The sequence below is a fragment of the Lynx canadensis genome, chromosome A2 (genome assembly GCF_007474595.2).
Source record: "Lynx canadensis isolate LIC74 chromosome A2, mLynCan4.pri.v2, whole genome shotgun sequence".
Taxonomy (NCBI): domain Eukaryota; kingdom Metazoa; phylum Chordata; class Mammalia; order Carnivora; family Felidae; genus Lynx; species Lynx canadensis.
Window position 1 is genome coordinate 96,043,885 of NC_044304.2, and position 20,203 is coordinate 96,064,087.

At 34.2% G+C, this 20,203-nt stretch overlaps 1 protein-coding gene across 2 annotated transcripts in view; it reads left to right on the top strand.

The window, feature by feature from the left end:
• VPS50 (VPS50 subunit of EARP/GARPII complex) overlaps positions 1 to 20,203 on the top strand; it is a 134,126-nt gene that overhangs the window by 11,926 nt on the left and 101,997 nt on the right. Inside the window, exons 3-9 of one of the 2 annotated variants that reach the window (XM_030307960.1) lie at positions 10,260 to 10,382; positions 11,674 to 11,745; positions 13,995 to 14,048; positions 14,883 to 14,953; positions 15,642 to 15,759; positions 15,843 to 15,878; positions 17,062 to 17,144. In XM_030307960.1, coding sequence (XP_030163820.1) covers positions 10,260 to 10,382; positions 11,674 to 11,745; positions 13,995 to 14,048; positions 14,883 to 14,953; positions 15,642 to 15,759; positions 15,843 to 15,878; positions 17,062 to 17,144 — 557 coding nt within the window. The remainder of the gene's footprint in view (positions 1 to 10,259; positions 10,383 to 11,673; positions 11,746 to 13,994; positions 14,049 to 14,882; positions 14,954 to 15,641; positions 15,760 to 15,842; positions 15,879 to 17,061; positions 17,145 to 20,203) is intronic. The other variant, XM_030307961.1, reaches the window with a different exon arrangement.

A 20,203-nucleotide genomic window follows, 5' to 3' on the forward strand; every position in this document is an offset into this window, starting at 1 on the left:
GGGTGAAGGGGTCAAGAAGTATTAACTTCCAGTTACAAAATAAATAAGTCATTGGGACATAACATACAGCATGGTGACTATAGTTAATAATACTGTATTGCATATTCTAAAGGTGCTAAGAGAGTAGATTTTAAAGTTCTTATCCAAGAAAAAATATTCTGTGTACTGGGTGATGGACTTACTATGATCATGTTGCAACATATACAAATATTGAATCATCAGTAAAAAAACAGACAAAGAAACAAACAAAAAAACACCACCAAAAGAACCCACCTCACTGTCTTAATTTGGGTTCCCTTGATATTCTAATGCCAGAAGTAAAAAATCCAATTTATGCTTCTTAAGTAGTCTGTGTAAATACTTGTATAGAGAAACTTTTAAACATTAACTTCATCTAATGCTTTACCTCATTCAAGTATATGTATGTAGAACATTTTTAAAAAAGGCCTCCTTGGTTTTTCTGTATGGACCCATGTCTTCTTCCTTTTCTTATCTAAGTTGTAACAAGGAAGTGAGATTTCACTGGGGTTTTCAAGAAGGAAATGGTTTAGCTTGGGTTGTGTTATGTTAAAAGGTTCTGGTGTAAAGAATAAATAGAAGGGGAATGTTAGGATGAATCATAAGAAAGGCTGTTTGTTTAGGTTAAAAATAATCTAATACTGGCAAATTTCATATGGTGCAACTCATTACAGAAAGGCAGATGGTTAAGGAAAACTGAAGAAGGGCATTAGGTGTGCTTGAGAATCCAGAAAGGACTGTTTTGTTGTTGTTGTTGTTGTTGTTGTTGTTGTTGTTGTTTTGAGAACTATATAAATTCTGAGTGGGAAGAAACCTTAGAAGTCATCAGGTACGGGGCACCTGGGTGGCTCAGTTGGTTAAGCGTCTGACTCTTGGTTTCAGCTCAGGTCATGTATGATCTCAGGGGTTGTGAGTTTGAACCCCGCGTTGGGCTGTGTACTGGCAGTGCGGAGTCTGCTTGGGATTCTCTCTCTCCTCTCCCTCCCACTCATCCCCCCACAAATAAATAAATAAACTTGGGGGGAAAAAAGAAATCATCTAGTACAACTTCTGCCTTTTATGGACAGCATGACACTGTATTCCATTTTAAGAGATGTGAGTCAAATAATCCATATACTGGAAATTTGGAATTTTGGTGGAGAAAATAGTGTAGAAAGAAAAAAAAATAGGATTATTTGCAGCATTTTCTATAGAAAAGGAAACTTTGAGAAAGATTTCAAAAATCTTAGCTTAAATCATTCAGAGGTAAGATCAGTGGTGTCCAAGCTTTGCTGCATATTAGAATAACTAATAACCCACAGGCCCTACCCCATTCTAATTAAGTGACAGTATGTGGGGTGGAGCCAGGTGTCAGCAGTGTTAAGAAATCCCCACGTGATTCCAATGTGGAGCAGTGTTTGGGAATCTTTGGCCAAGTGGAGGACACGGTGACAAGAATGGAAAAAGGGGAACTACAGGAACTATTGTAGAAGAAAATTTTTGAAATTTTATTGACAGTTTTTGTGGGAAAGAGTAAAGAGTTAGTGATGACCTAAAATTTCATTACTGGGAAATGGATTCTGTTATAATTCAAATTAATGGGATTTTCATGCTGAAGTAAAGATAGAGGAAACTGATCTATATAGTATTTACTGACTAAATTTGTTATTCATTTGGAGAAATTTATACTTTTTGAATTATGTGAAAGGTTTTCACTTATTTTAATTGGTTACAAGACTTATGAAGACTTGAGACCAAAATTTATTATAATATATAATAATAACAATAGCCACATGGTTACTAGTTACAGAACTTATTAGGGTTGCATTTGAGAGTATTTGTTGAATCCTGATTAAAAATATTAATATTCGGAACCTTATAAATCTGTATCCTGACTTTAAGTAAACATTTTCCATAGTTCTTCCATAATGCTTACATATAAAAAGAGTACTGATAAGAAAAGAGTACTAATGTTAATATTGTTTTATGAATTTTTCTGAGCTTCTACCTTCTGATATTATTCTTTAAAGATAAATTTTTTTTTTTGTTTTTAAGGCCCTGATTCTCCTAACTCATAAATACAAATAGGATTCAGCTAGGTTTACTATTACACATGGTTGGTTTAGCTATGCCTTTGACTTTTTTCATGTAAGACAAATATAGGCCAAGAGGAAAAAAGATATCTCTGTTGCAGTCAAAACTTGAAAATACATTTGTCTAAATATAAGAAAGTATTTTTGTTTGTATGTTTAATGCATTCCACAAATATTTACTGTATACCTTCTCTTATATAACATTCTGGGAGTTTGTGCAGAATGTTTTCTCACGTGTAAAATACTTCTGTGAAGTAAGATAAATGAATTTGACTTGACTTCTTAGCATCCATGAAAAGACTTCTAAAATTTAGGAAATGGAGAAGGGCTAAATTTGAGAGACATTTTAAAAGAATTTAGGACTGAGGATTTTATTGGATGTGGAAGGTGAAGATACTGGAAAAACTGCAGTTTTTAAGTTTTTTTTTAATGATTATTTATTTTGAGAGAGACAGAGAGAGCGTGAGGAGGGGCCTGGCAGAGAGAGGGAGACAGAAGATCCTAAGCAGGCTCTGCGTTGTCAGCACAAAGCCCATGCAGGGTTCAAACTCAGAAATCGAGAGATCATGACCTGAGCCGAAGTCCCACGCTTAAAGGACTGAGCCATCTATGCACCCCAAGACTGCAGTTTTTAGACAGTGAGATTGAAGGTGTTGTGATGTCTTTTCTCAGAATAGATAGCATTTCTTCTTTTGGAAAAAGGGTGTGATCATCAGGGAAATACAAATCAAAACCACACTCAGGTATCACCTCACGCCAGTCAGAGTGGCCAAAATGAACAAATCAGGAGACTATAGATGCTGGAGAGGAGGTGGAGAAATGGGACCCCTCTTGCACTGTTGGTGGGAATGCAAATTGGTGCAGCCACTCTGGAAAACAGTGTGGAGGTTCCTCAGAAAATTTAAAAAAGACCTACCCTATGACCCAGCAATAGCACTGCTAGGAATTTACCCAAGGAATACAGGAGTACTGATGCATAGGGGCACTTGTACCCCAATATTTATAGCAGCACTCTCAACAATAGCCAAATTATGGCAAGAGCCTAAATGTCCATCAACTGATGAATGGATAAAGAAATTGTGGTTTATATACACAATGGAGTACTACGTGGCAATGAGAAAGAATGAAATATGGCCCTTTGTAGCAACATGGATGGAACTGGAGAGTGTGATGCTAAGTGAAATAAGCCATACAGAGAAAGATAGATACCATACGGTTTCACTCTTAAGTGGATCCTGAGAAACTTAACAGAAACCCATGGGGGAGGGGAAGGGAAAAAAAAAAAAGAGGCTAGAGTGGAAGAGAGCCAAAGCATAAGAGACTCTTAAAAACTGAGAACAAACTGAGGGTTGATGGGGAGTGGGAGGGAGGGGAGGGTGGGTGATGGGTATTGAGGAGGGCACCTTGTGGGATGAGCACTGGGTGTTCTTTGGAAACCAATTTGACAATAAACTTCATATATTGAAAAAAAAAAGAAAAAGGGTCTGATGAAATGTTTTTAAAACTAAAAGAAAAACAATGCAGACTATACACTGGATTTTTCTCTCTTCAGTTTGTGATGTGTCTTTTCTTTAGTATTAGCTTCCAAATGGACAGGTATGTGGCAGGCAGCTTGATGTTGTTCGCTGAAGTTGAGAAATTTTTAAAGATAGCTTAAAAATAAATATATATATATGTATATTTGATGTCTTAAAGCTATTATCTTTAATATTTTCCTTTTAATAGAAATAAATTTATAAAAATGCCTGTTAAGAATGTAACTGTTAAGTAAAAGAAGTAAATAAAAATATTTGGCAGAGTATCACGTATGAAATGTTTGCTTTCTAATTTTGTATTTTTAGCGTATGCTAATAATTATATTTCTGTGAATAACATCAGTACGTATTCTTGATCTTTTTCTTTAAAGACAAATGTGTCCATTTGGAATGCTGTTATTATGTAGAAAGTGATTAAAAATACATTATTTCAATCACTTAAATATGTTGTAAATCTGGATTAAAATAATGCCACTTTAATAACCTTCTAGAAAAATCTATAAATCATTTTCTCAAAATCTCCCTTCATTGTAACCTCACCAGTATTCCACTAGATGGCATTGAAAGCCTGGAAAAAAACAAAACAAAAACAAACACAAACAGGCTTTAAAAGCTATGTTTTATTTAAAACACACAAACACAAACTGATAATGAGCTGGCTGCTTTGATGGATCATTATTGTTGTTCTAGTGGGATTTTAAGAAAATGTACCATTTCCCCATGTAAGCCAACATCTGGCATTTCATTACAGATTTATATGGTCTATGTATGGTTTTAGGGTATCTGATCTTGAATCCTTTTCATCTGAAACAAAACTATTTTTGTTCAATGATTTATGATTTTTGTAACACTGATTGCATATTGAAAACTTGATGTTTTGTTCTTCCTTTTAGCTCTGTATAGATTTTGGTAGCTAAACATTTTTTGCTCTCATTTCGAGCTGTACGGTGTTACTAAGTTTGATAAAACTGTAATTTCCATTTTAGAATTTATTATAACAGAGTAGCTTTTTTATGTTGATTGACGAAGAAATGTGCAAATAGTTAAAAAGAAAACCACAGCATTTGTCTTGGTAAGATTTGTCTTGGTAAACCTCAGTTCATGCTTTACAAGAATAAAATTTCTTTTTTTTCTACCTCATTCCCTTTCAACACAATGCAGTCTGCTATTCAGATATGTAATGTGAACCGTAGTCTAATAAACCAGTCACGGAAATGGAAGTTGATTTGCATTTCATTTTTTTATTCTGTACATTTTTTGTGGGGTTTTGAAACTTGACTTGTGGAATGAAGATTTTGCATTCATCTTTTTTTGTTTGAATAAAGATCTGTTGGAGATTATAAATTTCCAGGCTGTTCTGTGGGTTCAAAAATTAGATTAAATTGCTTTTCAAAATTAAAGAGAAAATTGAATTTAATAATGGTAAGGAGAACTGTGAAGTTGTCATAACTCACTTTTTACACTTACAAAAGTGAATAGAATTGAAAAATTTGAACTTGATTTTGTATTTTTAATTTGCATGGTATTTTGTATAATTTAAAAGTAGTGGTTAAATGCAAAATCTGTGGTCTTTTTTTTCTCCTAAACTTGAATATATTCCCTTAAGAGATGAACTCTTAAGTGGGAAATTGTTTTGTAAAGTTATAGCCTATTTCCTTAGAAACCATAAATATACTGGAAATGTTTTATAACACCTTACACTTGAGGGCTCCAATTGTTTCATAGACTTGAATCCCCAGTTCTCATAAAACCTTTAGTTGTTATGTTGAGAGGAAAAATGGCTTGGCTGAAACAAAGATGTTCACTTAAATTTCTGTTATGATTGTTTTTCTTCATTTTTCATAGTTACATTTATGATGTGCATTTTATATGTATGTTCCTATCACTTTATCTCAGAGATGGATCAAAATGGAAAAAAAAATAGGCTAGGTAGAATTAGAGGCAATCCTACAGTGTATTGTGACTGCTGGAAAAGACAGCTTCTAAAATATTGACTAACTTCTTTGTTTTCTACCACTTTCCTAAAATAATCCTGCTTGGTTTATTACGTTAAGAATATATTGAATATTTATGCTTACTTTTTTGATATAGTGTCTGGTACAGTGATATGTGTTAAGGTATTTTATTTTTAGTAAAGGGAAAATATGGCTCTAGTGTATATAAAAATATATTATTGGGTTTAAAAAAATCTCAACTGTTGCATTTTATTGCCTCGGTATATATGTAGATGTTCCTGCTGACGTTTTTCTACCCTGTGAAGCCACTCTCTGATGTTTAACCTGTTGTATGCTTTCCTGCTACACTTTTTACTTGTGCTTTGCTTTGTATTTGCTGCCTTATTTCCCCACATTTCTCAAATTTGAAATTTTGCCTGTTCTATCTTCTCTAAATGGTACCTTTTTCATCAGATGTGAACTCACTGCCCTTTGATACCCCTGTGTTTTGTTTGTACTCCCTTATGTAATGCCTGGCAGGGGCATTGTTTATTCATCTGACCTTTCCTGTAATTTTAGCTGCTATTTTTTTACTCAGCTTTGTTTCTTTATTACCTAGTATAGAGAATTTTTGTATAGTGGGAATTAAAATAAATGCTAAATTGAAATATGTGACTTGATGGAGAAAGGTATGATAACAGAGCTTTGAAAGTTAGCAGGTTATTTCTTAATGATAGTATGGAAGAGAGACTTGTTCTGTTCTTGCCATTGTATTTTTGCTTAGTTTTCTTTATTTGAAGTGTAGTGGATTATCATTAACAAGCAAGTTCTGGCACATTTTGATGGTTTGTCATTGACAAATTATTTTTGGATTTTCAAGTTTTATGGAGCATTTGTACCACTCCAATGATAATATGTATTAGTTACTATGTGACGTAAGATTTATGATAAAATAAAATCCTTTAAAGAATTTTATTAGTAAAAGCAGTCTGTAAGACCAAAATATTCTCAAACTGAGTTTAAGTATCGAATATTATTGTCACTTTAAAAAAATCACTTATTTTTATATGGTATAAGAAGTTTCATTTAATATTCTATTCCCTTGATTTTGCATTTTAATTTTTTTTGTAGGAAATCTTCTGTTCATTTTGTTTATGTAAAATTTTGCTTCATACATATATGTTGACTTGCAAAATTGGTTTGAGGTGAAGAAGTATGTATTTTTGTACATCACCAATCCTAGGAAACCAGTTTATATAATGGCAAAATTATGGAGTATTTGTTTTGAGAATGTACAATCTAGCTGTTTCTGTTTATTTTTCTAATTTACATGCTTAAAGTATCCCTAAAATCATTTAACACTTATTATTATTTCTAGTTAGAAGAGCCATTTTATTAAGACTTTAGGGAAAGTTTTGACTGTCAAAACAACATATTGTCTTTTCCTTTCTTTTTGTTCTCCTTTTTTTTTTCATACAATTCACTGGATAAATTAATTTTAGTTAGATCAGTGATTGTTATCTACAATGTGCCTTGGCACTGTGGAGCATAATGATGGAGAATAAGGAGAAATCTCAGTTCTCCAAAGGTGTATAATCAAATTGAGCAGGCAGCACTAACAGTAGTGAAACATTTAGAGAATGATTAGGTAGAAGCAGAGTCTGGCAGCCTGCAGGTGCACTGGGATTAAAAGGAACGAGGTGATTGGGATGTACACACAATGGAGTTTGTCTGAATGAGTTCGGATGTATTGTTTTCACACAGGAGCCACTAAATTATCTGAAAGGAGAGGGTATTTTATAGGGATATAGCATTGGGCATTTGTCTTGGGTTGAATTCTACTTTGTGTGCTAGGTTTCTTTTTCTGCCTTTCTCGATTTTATGCCAATGTCCTTAGTCTAGGTTACTTAGAGTGTCATGTGTTATGTGTCTGTTCTTTGAAATTCTATGGGTTTGTCTGCTCTCTGTGATATAATTGCTTAGTTCTCCAAGAACGAATGGCATTTGACCTTTTATAAACATATACAGATTGTACTCCTTTTACAGATTCATTACATTTTGTAGAATGTACACTTGTGAGATATTTATAACTGAAATTGTGTTTTCCCTTTGACATTCTTAATAACTTTGGATATTTGTTTCACTGTCATCGTATGTGTATGTTTGTCCTTTACAGATGAAAAAAAAATTAGGCACGGAGAGACTAAGTTACCCAAAGCTAATACCAGAGTTGTAACTAAAACCTAAGTGTCTTTACCTTCAGATCAATTAATTAGGTAGTGTATAGAGAACTTCAGCATGGAGTTAGATATCCTTGGCATTTATACATTTAAGATGAAAGTATTCATTCATTGCAATCTGTTTGAATTTTTGCTTGACTTCGTACTTGATGTTTTCAATCTTAGCAGTTTTTATAATATTAAAAACATTTTTTTTTTGAATGGTGCCAACTACATTTGTTTGTTAGTGGTGCCGTGAAATTCCTAGGGAGGAAATTCCTAGGGAGGATATTGCCATATCCTGACTTGGGTCTTTTTCCCTACCTCAGTTTGCAGCATCTGAAGCTGGTATTTCAAATGCCTATGGACTTTTAGGGAGGGAGATTTCCAGGAATATCTGATCTTGTTTTCTTTTTTTTATTAATTTTTTTTAATGTTTATTTATTCTTTTTTTTTTTTTTCAACGTTTATTTATTTTTGGGACAGAGAGAGACAGAGCATGAACGGGGGAGGGGCAGAGAGAGAGGGAGACACAGAATCGGAAACAGGCTCCAGGCTCCGAGCCATCAGCCCAGAGCCTGACGCGGGGCTCGAACTCACAGACCGCGAGATCGTGACCTGGCTGAAGTCGGACGCTTAACCGACTGCGCCACCCAGGCGCCCCTAATGTTTATTTATTCTTGAGACAGAGACAGAGCGTGAACGGGGAGGGGCAGAGAGAGAGGGAGACACAGAATCTGAAACAGGCTCCAGGCTCTGAGCTGTCAGCACAGAACCCAACACGGGGCTCGAACCCACGAACTGTGAGATCATGACCTGAGCTGAAGTCGGATGCTCAACTGACTGAGCCACCCAGGCACCCCTGATCTTGTTTTCTATTTCATGTCTCACTCATTTCAAATTTTTATTAAATGCTTGGAGGTTGCCCATGAGTAGGTTAGTTGGAAACCTTTCTATAAGTAGTATGGTTTTAACCCAGGTCTGTTCCTCAGCTCCATTGTCCAGGGTGTTATGTAGATTAGTGTGTTTGTTGTAGAACCCCCCCCCCCCCCCCCCCCCGCCAATGCAGCTTCTGTTAGGACACAGGGTTTCTTACTTTACTTATAGTATTTGATTGCATGCTATATCAGTGATGACTGTGTCTTTGACCTTTTTTGGTTAGTATATTTTATAAGTTGAGTTTTGGTACAGAAGAGGCATTTTCTTTTCCATGCACTCTTAATTATGCAGATTTGATGTTTGTGTGACTTTGCCTTCTCTTTTAAATTTATTGGAATTTTAAACAGTTTTTCTCTTGAGTTTCAGATTTATTGCTCTAATATTTTCTTTTAGCTTGAATCTAAGAGGAGATAATTTTATAATTAATCACTTTACATATTTAAAATATAAATTAAAGCCTAAAAGATATATAAGCTAGGTTTTTTTTTATAAATGAAAAGTATGCCCTATAATAAAATAATCTAGAGTTTCTCTGTTTGAAAAATAATGTTCTCTAATAGACATTATAATTTTTGCATATTTAATCAATGGTGTTTTATTAAGAATTTTTGTTAAATGTTATTTTAGTGACTGTAAAATTATTTTAAATATTAGTTCCTTTTGTGTTCTTAAATATATTTGAGATTAATATGAATAAAAAAATCAAAGGACGAAATTGTTATATGTGTATAAAAATAATGTTGGTTAATTAGTGTGGCAGAGAGGGGGTATCTGAATTAATGAAACTTCCAGTTAACTGAAGGTTTATCCAATGATGCAGTAAAATTGAGAGGATAAGGATGCTGACATTAGGGGTAGGGATTTGTCTGTCAGGCTCTTTTTAGTTGTGTAAGTCCACAGAAGCCCTGTTCTATATCATTAAGAAGAAAGCATTTTATCAAATACAGAGCTTTAGGTTCATAATCAGATTATTAACTGTGGTATCAGCACCCTTTGAAGGAAGCCTCATAGGATTACAGAGCTAAACTTGCAGTCTTTTCTGGAGCCAGTATGTCTTAGCCAAGCAGTGAGATTGCCAGCACGGGGAAGAATGTTTGCTCTGCTCAGGGTTCTAATGCTGACGGTGACCCCACAAGTCATTGAGGCATTCCCTGGTTATCTGTGCTGAGACGGATTTTAGAAAGTTAAATGATGAAAATATGTATATATGTGGTATGTATGTACAACAGATTACATAGACACTTTGTTTTTTCCTTTTGTTAAACTTCTAAATTCTTTTACCTACCAGTTGACACACACAGAATTGAAAATAAAATCTGAATCTCTAACCCTCCCCTTTTTTTTTTCTCCAATAGATGAATAGTTTTTAGTGTCTAGTAGTCCTAATTTTCCATGAACCTTCATGGTTTCTGTCAGTTTGTTTCCTTGCTCAGAATGGGTCCCCAGGAGATTTGTGATTGTTAAAATAGATGATTATTTATTTCCATGCAGGTAGAATTATAATAGCTACAAGTACTTTAATTGTGATTTTTTTCCTTAAAGGAGGAATTCCGAGAACTTCGAGAACAGCCTAGTGACCCTCAAGCTGAACAAGAACTAATTAATAGTATTGAACAAGTATATTTTTCTACGGACTCATTTGATATTGTTAAATATGAGCTGGAGGTAAAAAAAAATTCATTAAAACCTATCTAAACTCTGTCTTGTTCAGTGACTGAATTCATGGATGAGAGTTGAATGCTTTTTAGGGGTGTTCTTTCTTTTTCTTTCTTTCTCTTTCTCTCTGTCTGTCTTAATACCAGGACTGGTCTCTGATGACCATATTATGATTAAATGAACTGTCCACATTGTTTTTACACTGAAATTATTTTAGAAAAATGTAAAATTAAGTGCTGCTATAGAATATTGGTCCAGGAAACGTTTCTATATTTTTGGTTTTTAACTTTTAGCCTACAGTATGTTGATATGCTGCCTTTATCTTATTTTATATTGTCTAAATATATTTAGAAAAGCTCTAAGACTTTCAATCATGTTTCTTTTAGGTTGGTTTCTTTACTTTATTTATTTATGTATGTATGTATGTATGTATGTATTTATTTATTTTTTAGAGAGCAAGTTGGGGAGGGGCAGAGAGAGAGGGAGAGAAAGAATCCCAGGCAGTCTGCACACTGTCAGTGCAGAGCCCTATGCGGGGCTTGAATTCATGAACTATGAGATCATGACCGAGCCCAAGTCAGATGCTTAACCAGCTAAGCCACCTAGGTGCCCCTCATGAATGTATCTTTACATAATTGTTTAGCCATGATAAAGACCTCTATGCCATAATGTTTATAATGTTGTCATTTTAAATTTACAGGAAGTTCAGAAAAGAATAGTCAATTTTGATTTTAGATGAAACCAAATACAGTATGCATATTTACTTTATACACAGGATGTACATAGTCAGCACCCACTCATTCTGAAGTTTCATCAATCTGTTGATTGAGACTTGGAGTCTAACTTGGAGTTTCTGGTATACACAGTGGCATGTATTCTTGCTAGTTTCCCATACTGCCTTCTGAAAGCTGATGTGTAATCTAGAATGCACTCCAGCAACTATCACTCTCACACTGTAGCATGTAGTTACTATTCATAGTGTTTCAGAGGGGAAATATATTTTGAATTCTGTTGTAGGCAATAGGGATATACCTGTGGCTGGTAGAGAGGGTGGTTAGGATGAGGGACTTTCTCTTGTTCTCCTGTCCTATAGGGCTGTGTGAGGGATGGAACTTGAGCACCAGTGGGTTGGCTAACAAAGGTGTGTAGGGTTTTGTGTCTGAAGTCTAGTGGGGAGATTGGGGAGACCAAGAGGAGTGGGTGGGAATGGGATGTGACACTGTTTATAAGTCAGAGGTATGTAGGTAAATGAAACAAAAGTAAGCTATTTTTTTACTCTTTATTTGTGGGTATCTTTTAGAAGCTCCCTCCTATTCTCAATTTGCAAGAATTAGAGGAGTACAGAGACAAATTGAAACAACAGCAAGCTGCAGTAAGTAAAAAACACCTTTCTTTCTGACATAACTAAATGAGACACAGCAGAGAGGTGTAATGTTTGCAGATTTTATGGTTTAACTTAATATATTAAACAAATATTATTTAACATGACTCAGACTCAGTGATACATTTATTTTAAAATTTATTCAGCTTCTCACATTACCTTAATATAGATTTGCTAGTTCTTTCTCTGGAATCCTAAATGTGATCAAAGAATTTTGAACTTTTTTTTAGATTGCTAAGTATCTTTTCCCCACTTACAGTTTCTTATCTCAGAATAAAGGCCCCCACTTCTAGTTGAAAGAGGCCCATAGAGAATAGAGAGTTAAGATTCAGAAAGTCTGAATTGTAGTCACTGATTAATTGTGTAGCATTGGGTAAGTCACCTAGCCTTGCTAAATCTATTTCATGTTCTCTATGAAGCAGTGCGTTAGGCCTGCATTTTCTCTGATGCTGTAAAATTCTTTGATTCTGTGATTTTCCTTGCATTAGGCTGAGCTCTTTTAATAATGCTCAGACTATACTGTAGAAGATTAATGTTAGTATGTGGTCTTGTTAATTTTTTTTAATAGTAACGGAGCACTAGTAATAAATGTATCTGAATTTAAGATGTGATTTTTAATAATACATCTGACAAATAAAGGAAGATGTACTTCTCTTTCTTTTGTGTTATACTCAGTGGTCTCAGTGGGTGCTGGGATCTCCCTCGGGGTAGCAGCAGTGGTCTGGGAAAGGGACTTGACCAGTAGAGGGTTGTGTGGTAAAAGTGTGTTGTGATTTTGGAGAACTAGATTTCAGCGGATGGTGGCATCTCTTGCCTTCTGTTGGTTTCAGCATGTTTAAATATGTGTGTGTCTATCTTGTACTTGGATGTGGTAGTATTCTTTGGGGAAAGAATCCCACCACAAGGGCTATACTGCATAATGACCTTTGGAATTTGGTCAACCTGGGCTTGAATCCCAGCCTTGTAACTTACTGTGGGGGCTGTGGGTGAGTTACTACTATATTTAAGATTACTCATCTGGAAAATGAGGAAGCATGTAATTCATTTTAATATATTGTCATGAGTAGTAACGGAGATAATATAGGGAATGCACTTAGTACGCTGCCTGGCACAGTGCAGATTAACAACTCTGTTATCTATTTTAAACTATTTATTTATGTGTGTATTTTTTAATACATTTTGGTAATGTTTATTTTTGAGAGAGAGAAAGACAGAGAGAGAGAGAGAGCAAGCAGGGGAGAGGCAGAGAGAGAGGGAGACAGACACAGAATACCAAGCAGGCTCCAGGCTCTGAGCTGTCAGCACAGAGTCTGATGTGGGTCTTGAACTCATGAACAGTGAGATCATGACCTGAGCCGAAGTCGGACGCTTTACCAACTGAGCCACCCAGGTGCCCCTATTTTAAACTTTAAAAAAAAAAAAAAAATTTGGTAAAATTAGGTGAGTTTCTGTCTGGGAACATCTATACATATACATATGTATATAAATTCAAAGGAGTTAAAATCTAGAAGGATGAATGCAATAATTGAATGTATGTGTAATGCTTTGTTCTCAGTTGGCTTGGGAAGGGGAAGGGAAACTCAACTAATTGAGTTTCTTGAGCATCAAGGCTAAAAATGTGTTGGATGTGCCATGCTCCATGGTACCTGTAGTGTAGCCTAGTAGGTGCCCCTGAAATTGTGAAATGAGAGTCTCATGTTCAAAATCATTATAATTCTAATTTGTATAACATACTAACAATTTTCATGGAATTGACCAAGGACACCTTAGGTATGTTCATAACATTAAAAAAAAAAAATCCAAAAACATGTTTTCCAGTTTTCAGAAATAGGGGACCAAATTACTGTTCGTCTTTTTATGTGGTACAGAGGGTCTGAAGGGTTCAGGATGATCTCTGTTTCCCAGATACTGTCTCCATAAATTCAGCTGATTAGATATTTGTCTTATGTGTTCATCTTTTGAAAGCAAATCTTGTGCCCTTAAAGATGTTATACTTTTGTACATACTAGTTAAATCAATTGATACTGATATTAACAGTAGTAATGACCATTTATTGAGTTTCTATTAAGGATTAAGTACTATGCTCTCTGTTATACCTCTTTTACTAATTTCATAGCCCAAAGCATGCTAGTAGTTATTGGGAAGACCTATGGAATATTCTTGCAAAAATTCAAAATGTAAAGTGGAATAGGAAGCATGTGGCTTTTTCTTTTACTTCCTTTGATTGCATGTTTTTATAGGTCTCTAAAAAAGTAGCAGATTTAATCCTTGAAAAACAGCCTGCTTATGTAAAGGTAGGATGATATTTGTTATTTTTAATAGTAAAATTTAAAAAATGCTTTAGTGACTTATACTTGAAACTGTTGAAGTAATTTATTGTCTTGTTTGTAGTTATTCTGTAGCAACATATCGACTCTATTTGGGGTGTAGGAGGGCCTTTTTATGTATGTTTTTCTCTCTTATTTGGGGAATTTACCAAACTGAAGAAGTGAAAGTTTTATTGATGATTCTAAAGCAATCTTTTTGGTTTGTTCAAACTTTAGAAGGCCCAGTGAAAATTGCTTCTGTGTACTTTGTAACATATAGATCATTAATAATGACTGCTCAATGGCAGTGTAACAATCTGTCTTTAAAATATAATAAAATTGGAATCTTATAGCTGAATCTATCTTTGTATCTGAAAATCAGAGACTTCAGAATCCATGGAAATATCCAGCAGTGTTCAAATGAAGACATCCATTGTCATAGCATCTTAGCAAACAGAAATCATATTTGTCATATCCTTGATTATCTCCAGAAGTTCTGTTGGGTAGAAACGTTTCAGTACATGTATTATTAGTACTTGTTTATGCTTGTAAAATGGGTTTGGTCTAGATTTCCTTATAAGCAATATTGACTAAATATTTTATCATATGTCATTATGAAAATCATTTGGAAGTAGTCATTTTAACTTATTTTGTGAAAAATATACCAACAACTTTTAAGTTTAGGTATTTTTGTTGCTACTTTGTTTCCCAAGCAAGCTTTTCTTTGAAACCCACTAAAGTTTTTGTTAGAGTATCATATGAATAATAATAAAAAAAAAAAAATAAAACCTCCAACAATAACCTATACCTAATTTTCCTTAGGAACTTGAAAGAGTTACCTCATTACAGACAGGTCTTCAGTTAGCTGCTGTCATCTGCACAAATGGGAGAAGGTATTATATTTGATGGTATTTTGTTTTTTAAGATGGAAAAACATTTTAAGAAAAATTGCAAAACCATTGTTGATAATTGATTTTTTTATTATGAGTATGTTTTTTAGAATACCATTCATTAACTGAACATATATTATGATTTAAAAACTGCACTAAGAAGGTATGTGTGAAATGAAATGTCTGTAAGTCTAGTTATGGCTTTAACATACTACTGTTTTTATATTGCTTAGGTTAGTGCTTCTCAAAATATAAGGATCAGTATTTTTTTCTTTAAATTTCCAACTTATTACAGACTATTTTTATAAAATGCAATAAAAACAAAATTCTAAGAAAATAACAAAATAACCAAAAATATATAAAATATAGTCTCAGTTTTTTAATTATTAATTCATCAAACATAAAATCATTATGTCAGTTTTTGCTCTAAGTGGTTTTTTAATATTTACTCTCAATTTCTGTACTTTTATTGTGATGAATAAATAACAATTTGAGGATTGGCACCAGTCCACCCACCATGCTTTGAGTAGCGCTGGTTTAGATTGAGCCGTTGAATAAATTTGTCAAATAGTAGTCATAATCCCTCGTTTTAAGAGTAATCGAGGATACTACCTCATCAGTTGCCTACTTGTTCTGTACAAATAGTATTCTTATTATTATAGAAAAGTATAACTGTTCTTCACTTTTGCAGACACTTGAATATTGCCAAGGAAGGTTTTACTCAAGCTAGTTTAGGCCTTCTTGCGAATCAAAGGAAACGTCAGTTGCTGATTGGACTTCTGAAATCTCTGAGAACCATAAAAACATTGGTATGTACAGGTTACTATTTAAAAATTAAAACTTAATTTTATGGTTAAAACAGATTTAACCTTTGATTGTTGTTTTTCTTCAGCAAAGAACAGATGTGCGCTTAAGTGAAATGCTAGAGGTAAGTAAACAAAATTTGAAAATTTCGCCATCTTGATGATATTAAACAGAAAAATTATAATGGAAAACATTCAGATGTACATTTTTTTCAAATTGCTATACGGCATAAAGAACATTTTTTAGACATGTAAATTTACTTGCTCTAGAGCATTTTTCTATTGACATATTTCATTTAGAAAAATTTATTTGGGAAAATGTTTACTTTGTAGCATTGTGGGAATGTTAACTTCAGTCACCCAAATAGCAATAAAATTATCTTTTGTATCAAATATATAGTAGTGATTTAAGGAATATATCATACTTGAGTTATGTTTGGTATCTCATATATTAATCGGTTTTCTGAGTGAGCCATCTGTAATCCCTGCATAACTTCTAAACTTTGAATTGAGAAATGCATGTGAAAATTTCATTTGGGGGGCCCCTGGGTGGCTCAGTCGGTTAAGTGTCCGACTTTGGCTCAGGTCACAGTCTCACGGTTTGAGAGTTCAAGCCCTACGTTGAGCTCTGTGCTGACAGCTCAGAGCCTGGAGCCTGCTTTGGATTCTGTGTCTCCCTCTCTCTCTGCCCCTCCCCTGCTCATGCTCTGTGTCTCTCTCTCTGTCTCTCAAAAATAAATAAACATTAAAAATAATTAAAAAAATAATAATAATAATTAAAAAAAAAGAAAATTTTATTTGACATTAAGTTAGTGTTTAGGTGATAAAAACATTCCAAGGCTATTAATGAATATTTCACTTTTTTCTAGTTTTGTTTTAAAATATTTATTGGTTTCTTGGTGGTAGGACTGTTGAATGTTGATTACAAGTGAAATTCATACTGTTTTGAAACATTTTATGTAAACATTACTGAAAGAAGATATGTTAACAGTTAAAGAACAGCTTCCCTGTGAAGCATCTTGTTATTCTGTATAGGCTTTATCCACCTGTCATGATATTAAAGGCTGTTACTGTGTATATAAGGGTGGAGAATATTTTATCTACACATACATGTTAGGCTTGGAACTAGTTGTGTTTTTATATTTTATTATTTATCTATCATTGGTATTCTAATCCTTATTTAAGAGGAATTAAAATTTTCTGGTTCTCTAACTTTTGGATGGAGCATAAACAGAGATTAGTTGTTTTTCAAGGGAAACATTTTAGGAAAAATGTTTCCTGTTTAATGACTTCTATTGTTATCTTAAGGAGGAAGACTATCCAGGAGCTATTCAGTTGTGCCTGGAATGTCAGAAAGCCGCCAGCACTTTTAAACATTATAGTTGCATAAGGTAAGGTAATGTAAAAATTTTAAAGCTGACTCTATTGCCAGTTTTTAACATAGGAGCTAGCTGTGTAACATAGAATGTTAACAAACATTGAAAATTAACATTAAGTGGTATGTTCTGTTTTAACATTCTTGTTCATAAATGGGCAGTACGATGAAATTATAAATAATAATTCTTAAGGTGGGAAAGATCAGATACTTTTTAATCCTAGCCTTTCTTGTCACTTCATTCAAACTCTTCATTCAAACTCTGTATATACATATATTATTTCCAGTATATGGAGTAGTAGAGAAGAATAATGTATCTGTTTACGTTTCTCTTGCATCTCTTGGGAATTTTTCCTACTTAACTTTGCCCAGCTTATAAATATTGAGAGTGTTACCACAGTTTGTTTTTCAGATCCAGATGGTTCAAGTGTTTGGCTCATCCTGATAAGAATTATTTTGGAAAACTTAAGTGTGTTTTAATTTTATGTAATAATCATCTTTGTCATATTTAAGTGATTATGTATTTAAGGTGTTACATCTTTAGTTATTTATAAAATGTACAATGTTAACATGGCCACTGCAGCCTTTGTTATTAGTTCTGCTTTATTAATGGGTTTTTGGTCTGCTTAAAATGAAGGTTTTGCATTGCTGGTGGCAGTCCCTTGGGGAGGCTCAATCCCCAGGTGTAGTTTCCATCATTCCTCTAAAACCATCACAAATAAACATACACTGTAAGTAAAATAGTGTGCTTGCCAAGCAAACCCAGTTTCAAATTAAATTCATACCTGTCCTAGAATATACAGCCCCTCAGTGTCACCTGTATGGAAATTCTGGCCGTCATTGAACATGATGCATTGATGTTGTAGATGTTGATTGTTAGTATCTGAAAAATAAAAGGATTATGGTAGATGAAAACATTAATATAGCTTTAATTAATTTTTTTCTTTTAATATACTCCCACATCATAGGTCTCTGCAGGATGTGGGAAAGGAGCTAGCAATTTCCCTGCAAGAGATGCTATTTAAATATTTATGGTATTTTTTTTTTCTTTAGGATCGTGCATACTGAAGCAACACTTTTTATTTGATTAGGAAATGCATAGTTAGATAGTTCCAGTGATATTTTGTTTTTATCCATTGTGACACTGATTAACTGTCACTATTAAAAACTTTGATTATGTTATTTAGATTTTTAAAATTTAAATTGAGTGATTAGAGAGTTAGCTCTGATATGTTGCGTGTATTTGACAATTTCTAACAAGGCTTTCTGGGTCCTGAAGAGCATAGCACACATTTAGTTTGTTTTGTGGTGATCAGTTATAGTGAGAGCACTTATGTATGATTGGGTGAACATAATTCAGATGGTTATACATTACTGTTTATTATATGCCAGGCGCTTTGCTTTGGAATTGGCTGAATCGTGATGAATTACACATAATGTAATCAGGATAAGGCCGAAGGACTGAAGAAGGCATAGTGGGATGAGGCCTTAGGGAGATGGGAGTGGAACATACAGGGGAAGCATTGAGATCGAACTCTCCTTAGAGGTCAAGACTAAGGGGGGCCTGAAGGAGGGGCATAGGAGTTAGCTAAGACAAGGTATGAGGGTTGTAGATAGTACATTCTGAGTATAATGGTGAAATCTTTGTTGCAGAGATAACAAGCAAAATGAGGATTGAAAATATCTATCTATTGGATTTATAGCAACAAAGAAATCATAGCTGACTTTGTTGGGACAGTTTGCTTGAAGCAGAAGTATAGGATGAGGAAATTTTATAAAGAAGGGAGATGTGTAATTGAGGGGGGAAAGCTGAATATCTGAAAATCTATGGGAAAGTGAGAGGTTGAAAATAAAATAGAGAACATAATGTGTGAAGGCGTTGTAGGTATTAGAGTAGACTTTAAAAAGGTCACCATCTATTATAATAGGAAACTTGGTGGCAGGAAATTGAGGTAGCAGGTGACATGTGTTGGCACTTTGTTTTCTTCAATAATGAAAAATTTTAGCTGTGCTAAAGTAATTTTCTTACTTGATGAGAGTTAACTATACAAAATGTTTTTTAAATAAATTTTTATTTGGGCTTTTTAAAGTTAGCATGAAGTGGCTTCTAAGTTCTTTCTCATTAAGGTATGTAGTGATATATGGAGGAGGTGTGAATACAGTTATCCAACCTGGTAAAGGTTGGAATTGAAAAGATCTAGAATGGTGATTTAAAGTAATAATTATTTTATTTTAGGGAGTACCTTATATAAGAAGCATGCTGTGTTTACACATGTGAATTGTGCATGTAATAATAATAAAAGTTTGTCTTACTCTCTTAAAATAGGTAAAAATACATGCAAAAATGTCTTAAAATGTCCTAAGGAATTAATTTTACCTTAGGCTTCCCAGGAAATCTGTTAAGAGCTGTGTTTTTATCTTCGTGATTTAGTGACAATGTCAAGGGTGGCTCAGAGAGCTTAGCTATTACTTAGAATTCTTTGGTAGTCATGGCAGCCGCTCCACCAGAATTCCTCTTCCCACACACCCGTGCCGTTTGTTTTGCTAGCCACCATTCATCCTGCTCAACCCAGTCCCCTTTTCCCTTTACCTCTTGTTTTTTACACTTTTGTTCCTAGTTGGGAGAGCATGAGAAGTTTGTTCACTTCTGGTAGATAGTGTGATATGGGATATAGTGACAGAGTTAGTAGATGTGTGGGTCAGGTTGAGTCCATAAAAATGAAAGGAATTTTATTCTAACTTCCTTTTATTAATTAGATGCATGCTTTTTATTCTGTGCATTTATTTTCCTATCTGTTTTTCTTTTTCCTCTGGTATTTTTATTTTATTTTATTTTTTATTTTCTTAATTTCTTTTTTTAGTTTTATTACTAAAACTAAAAGTTTTAGTTTGAGAGAGAGAGAGAGAGAGTGCAAGCACAGGAGGGGCAGAGAGAGATGGGGACGGAGGATCTAAAGCAGGCTTTGCACTGACAGCAGGGAGCCCGATGTGGGACTTGAACCCACAAACCATGAGATCATGACCTGAGCCAGAGTTGGACACTCAACCAACTGAGCCACCCAGGCGCCTCTCCTC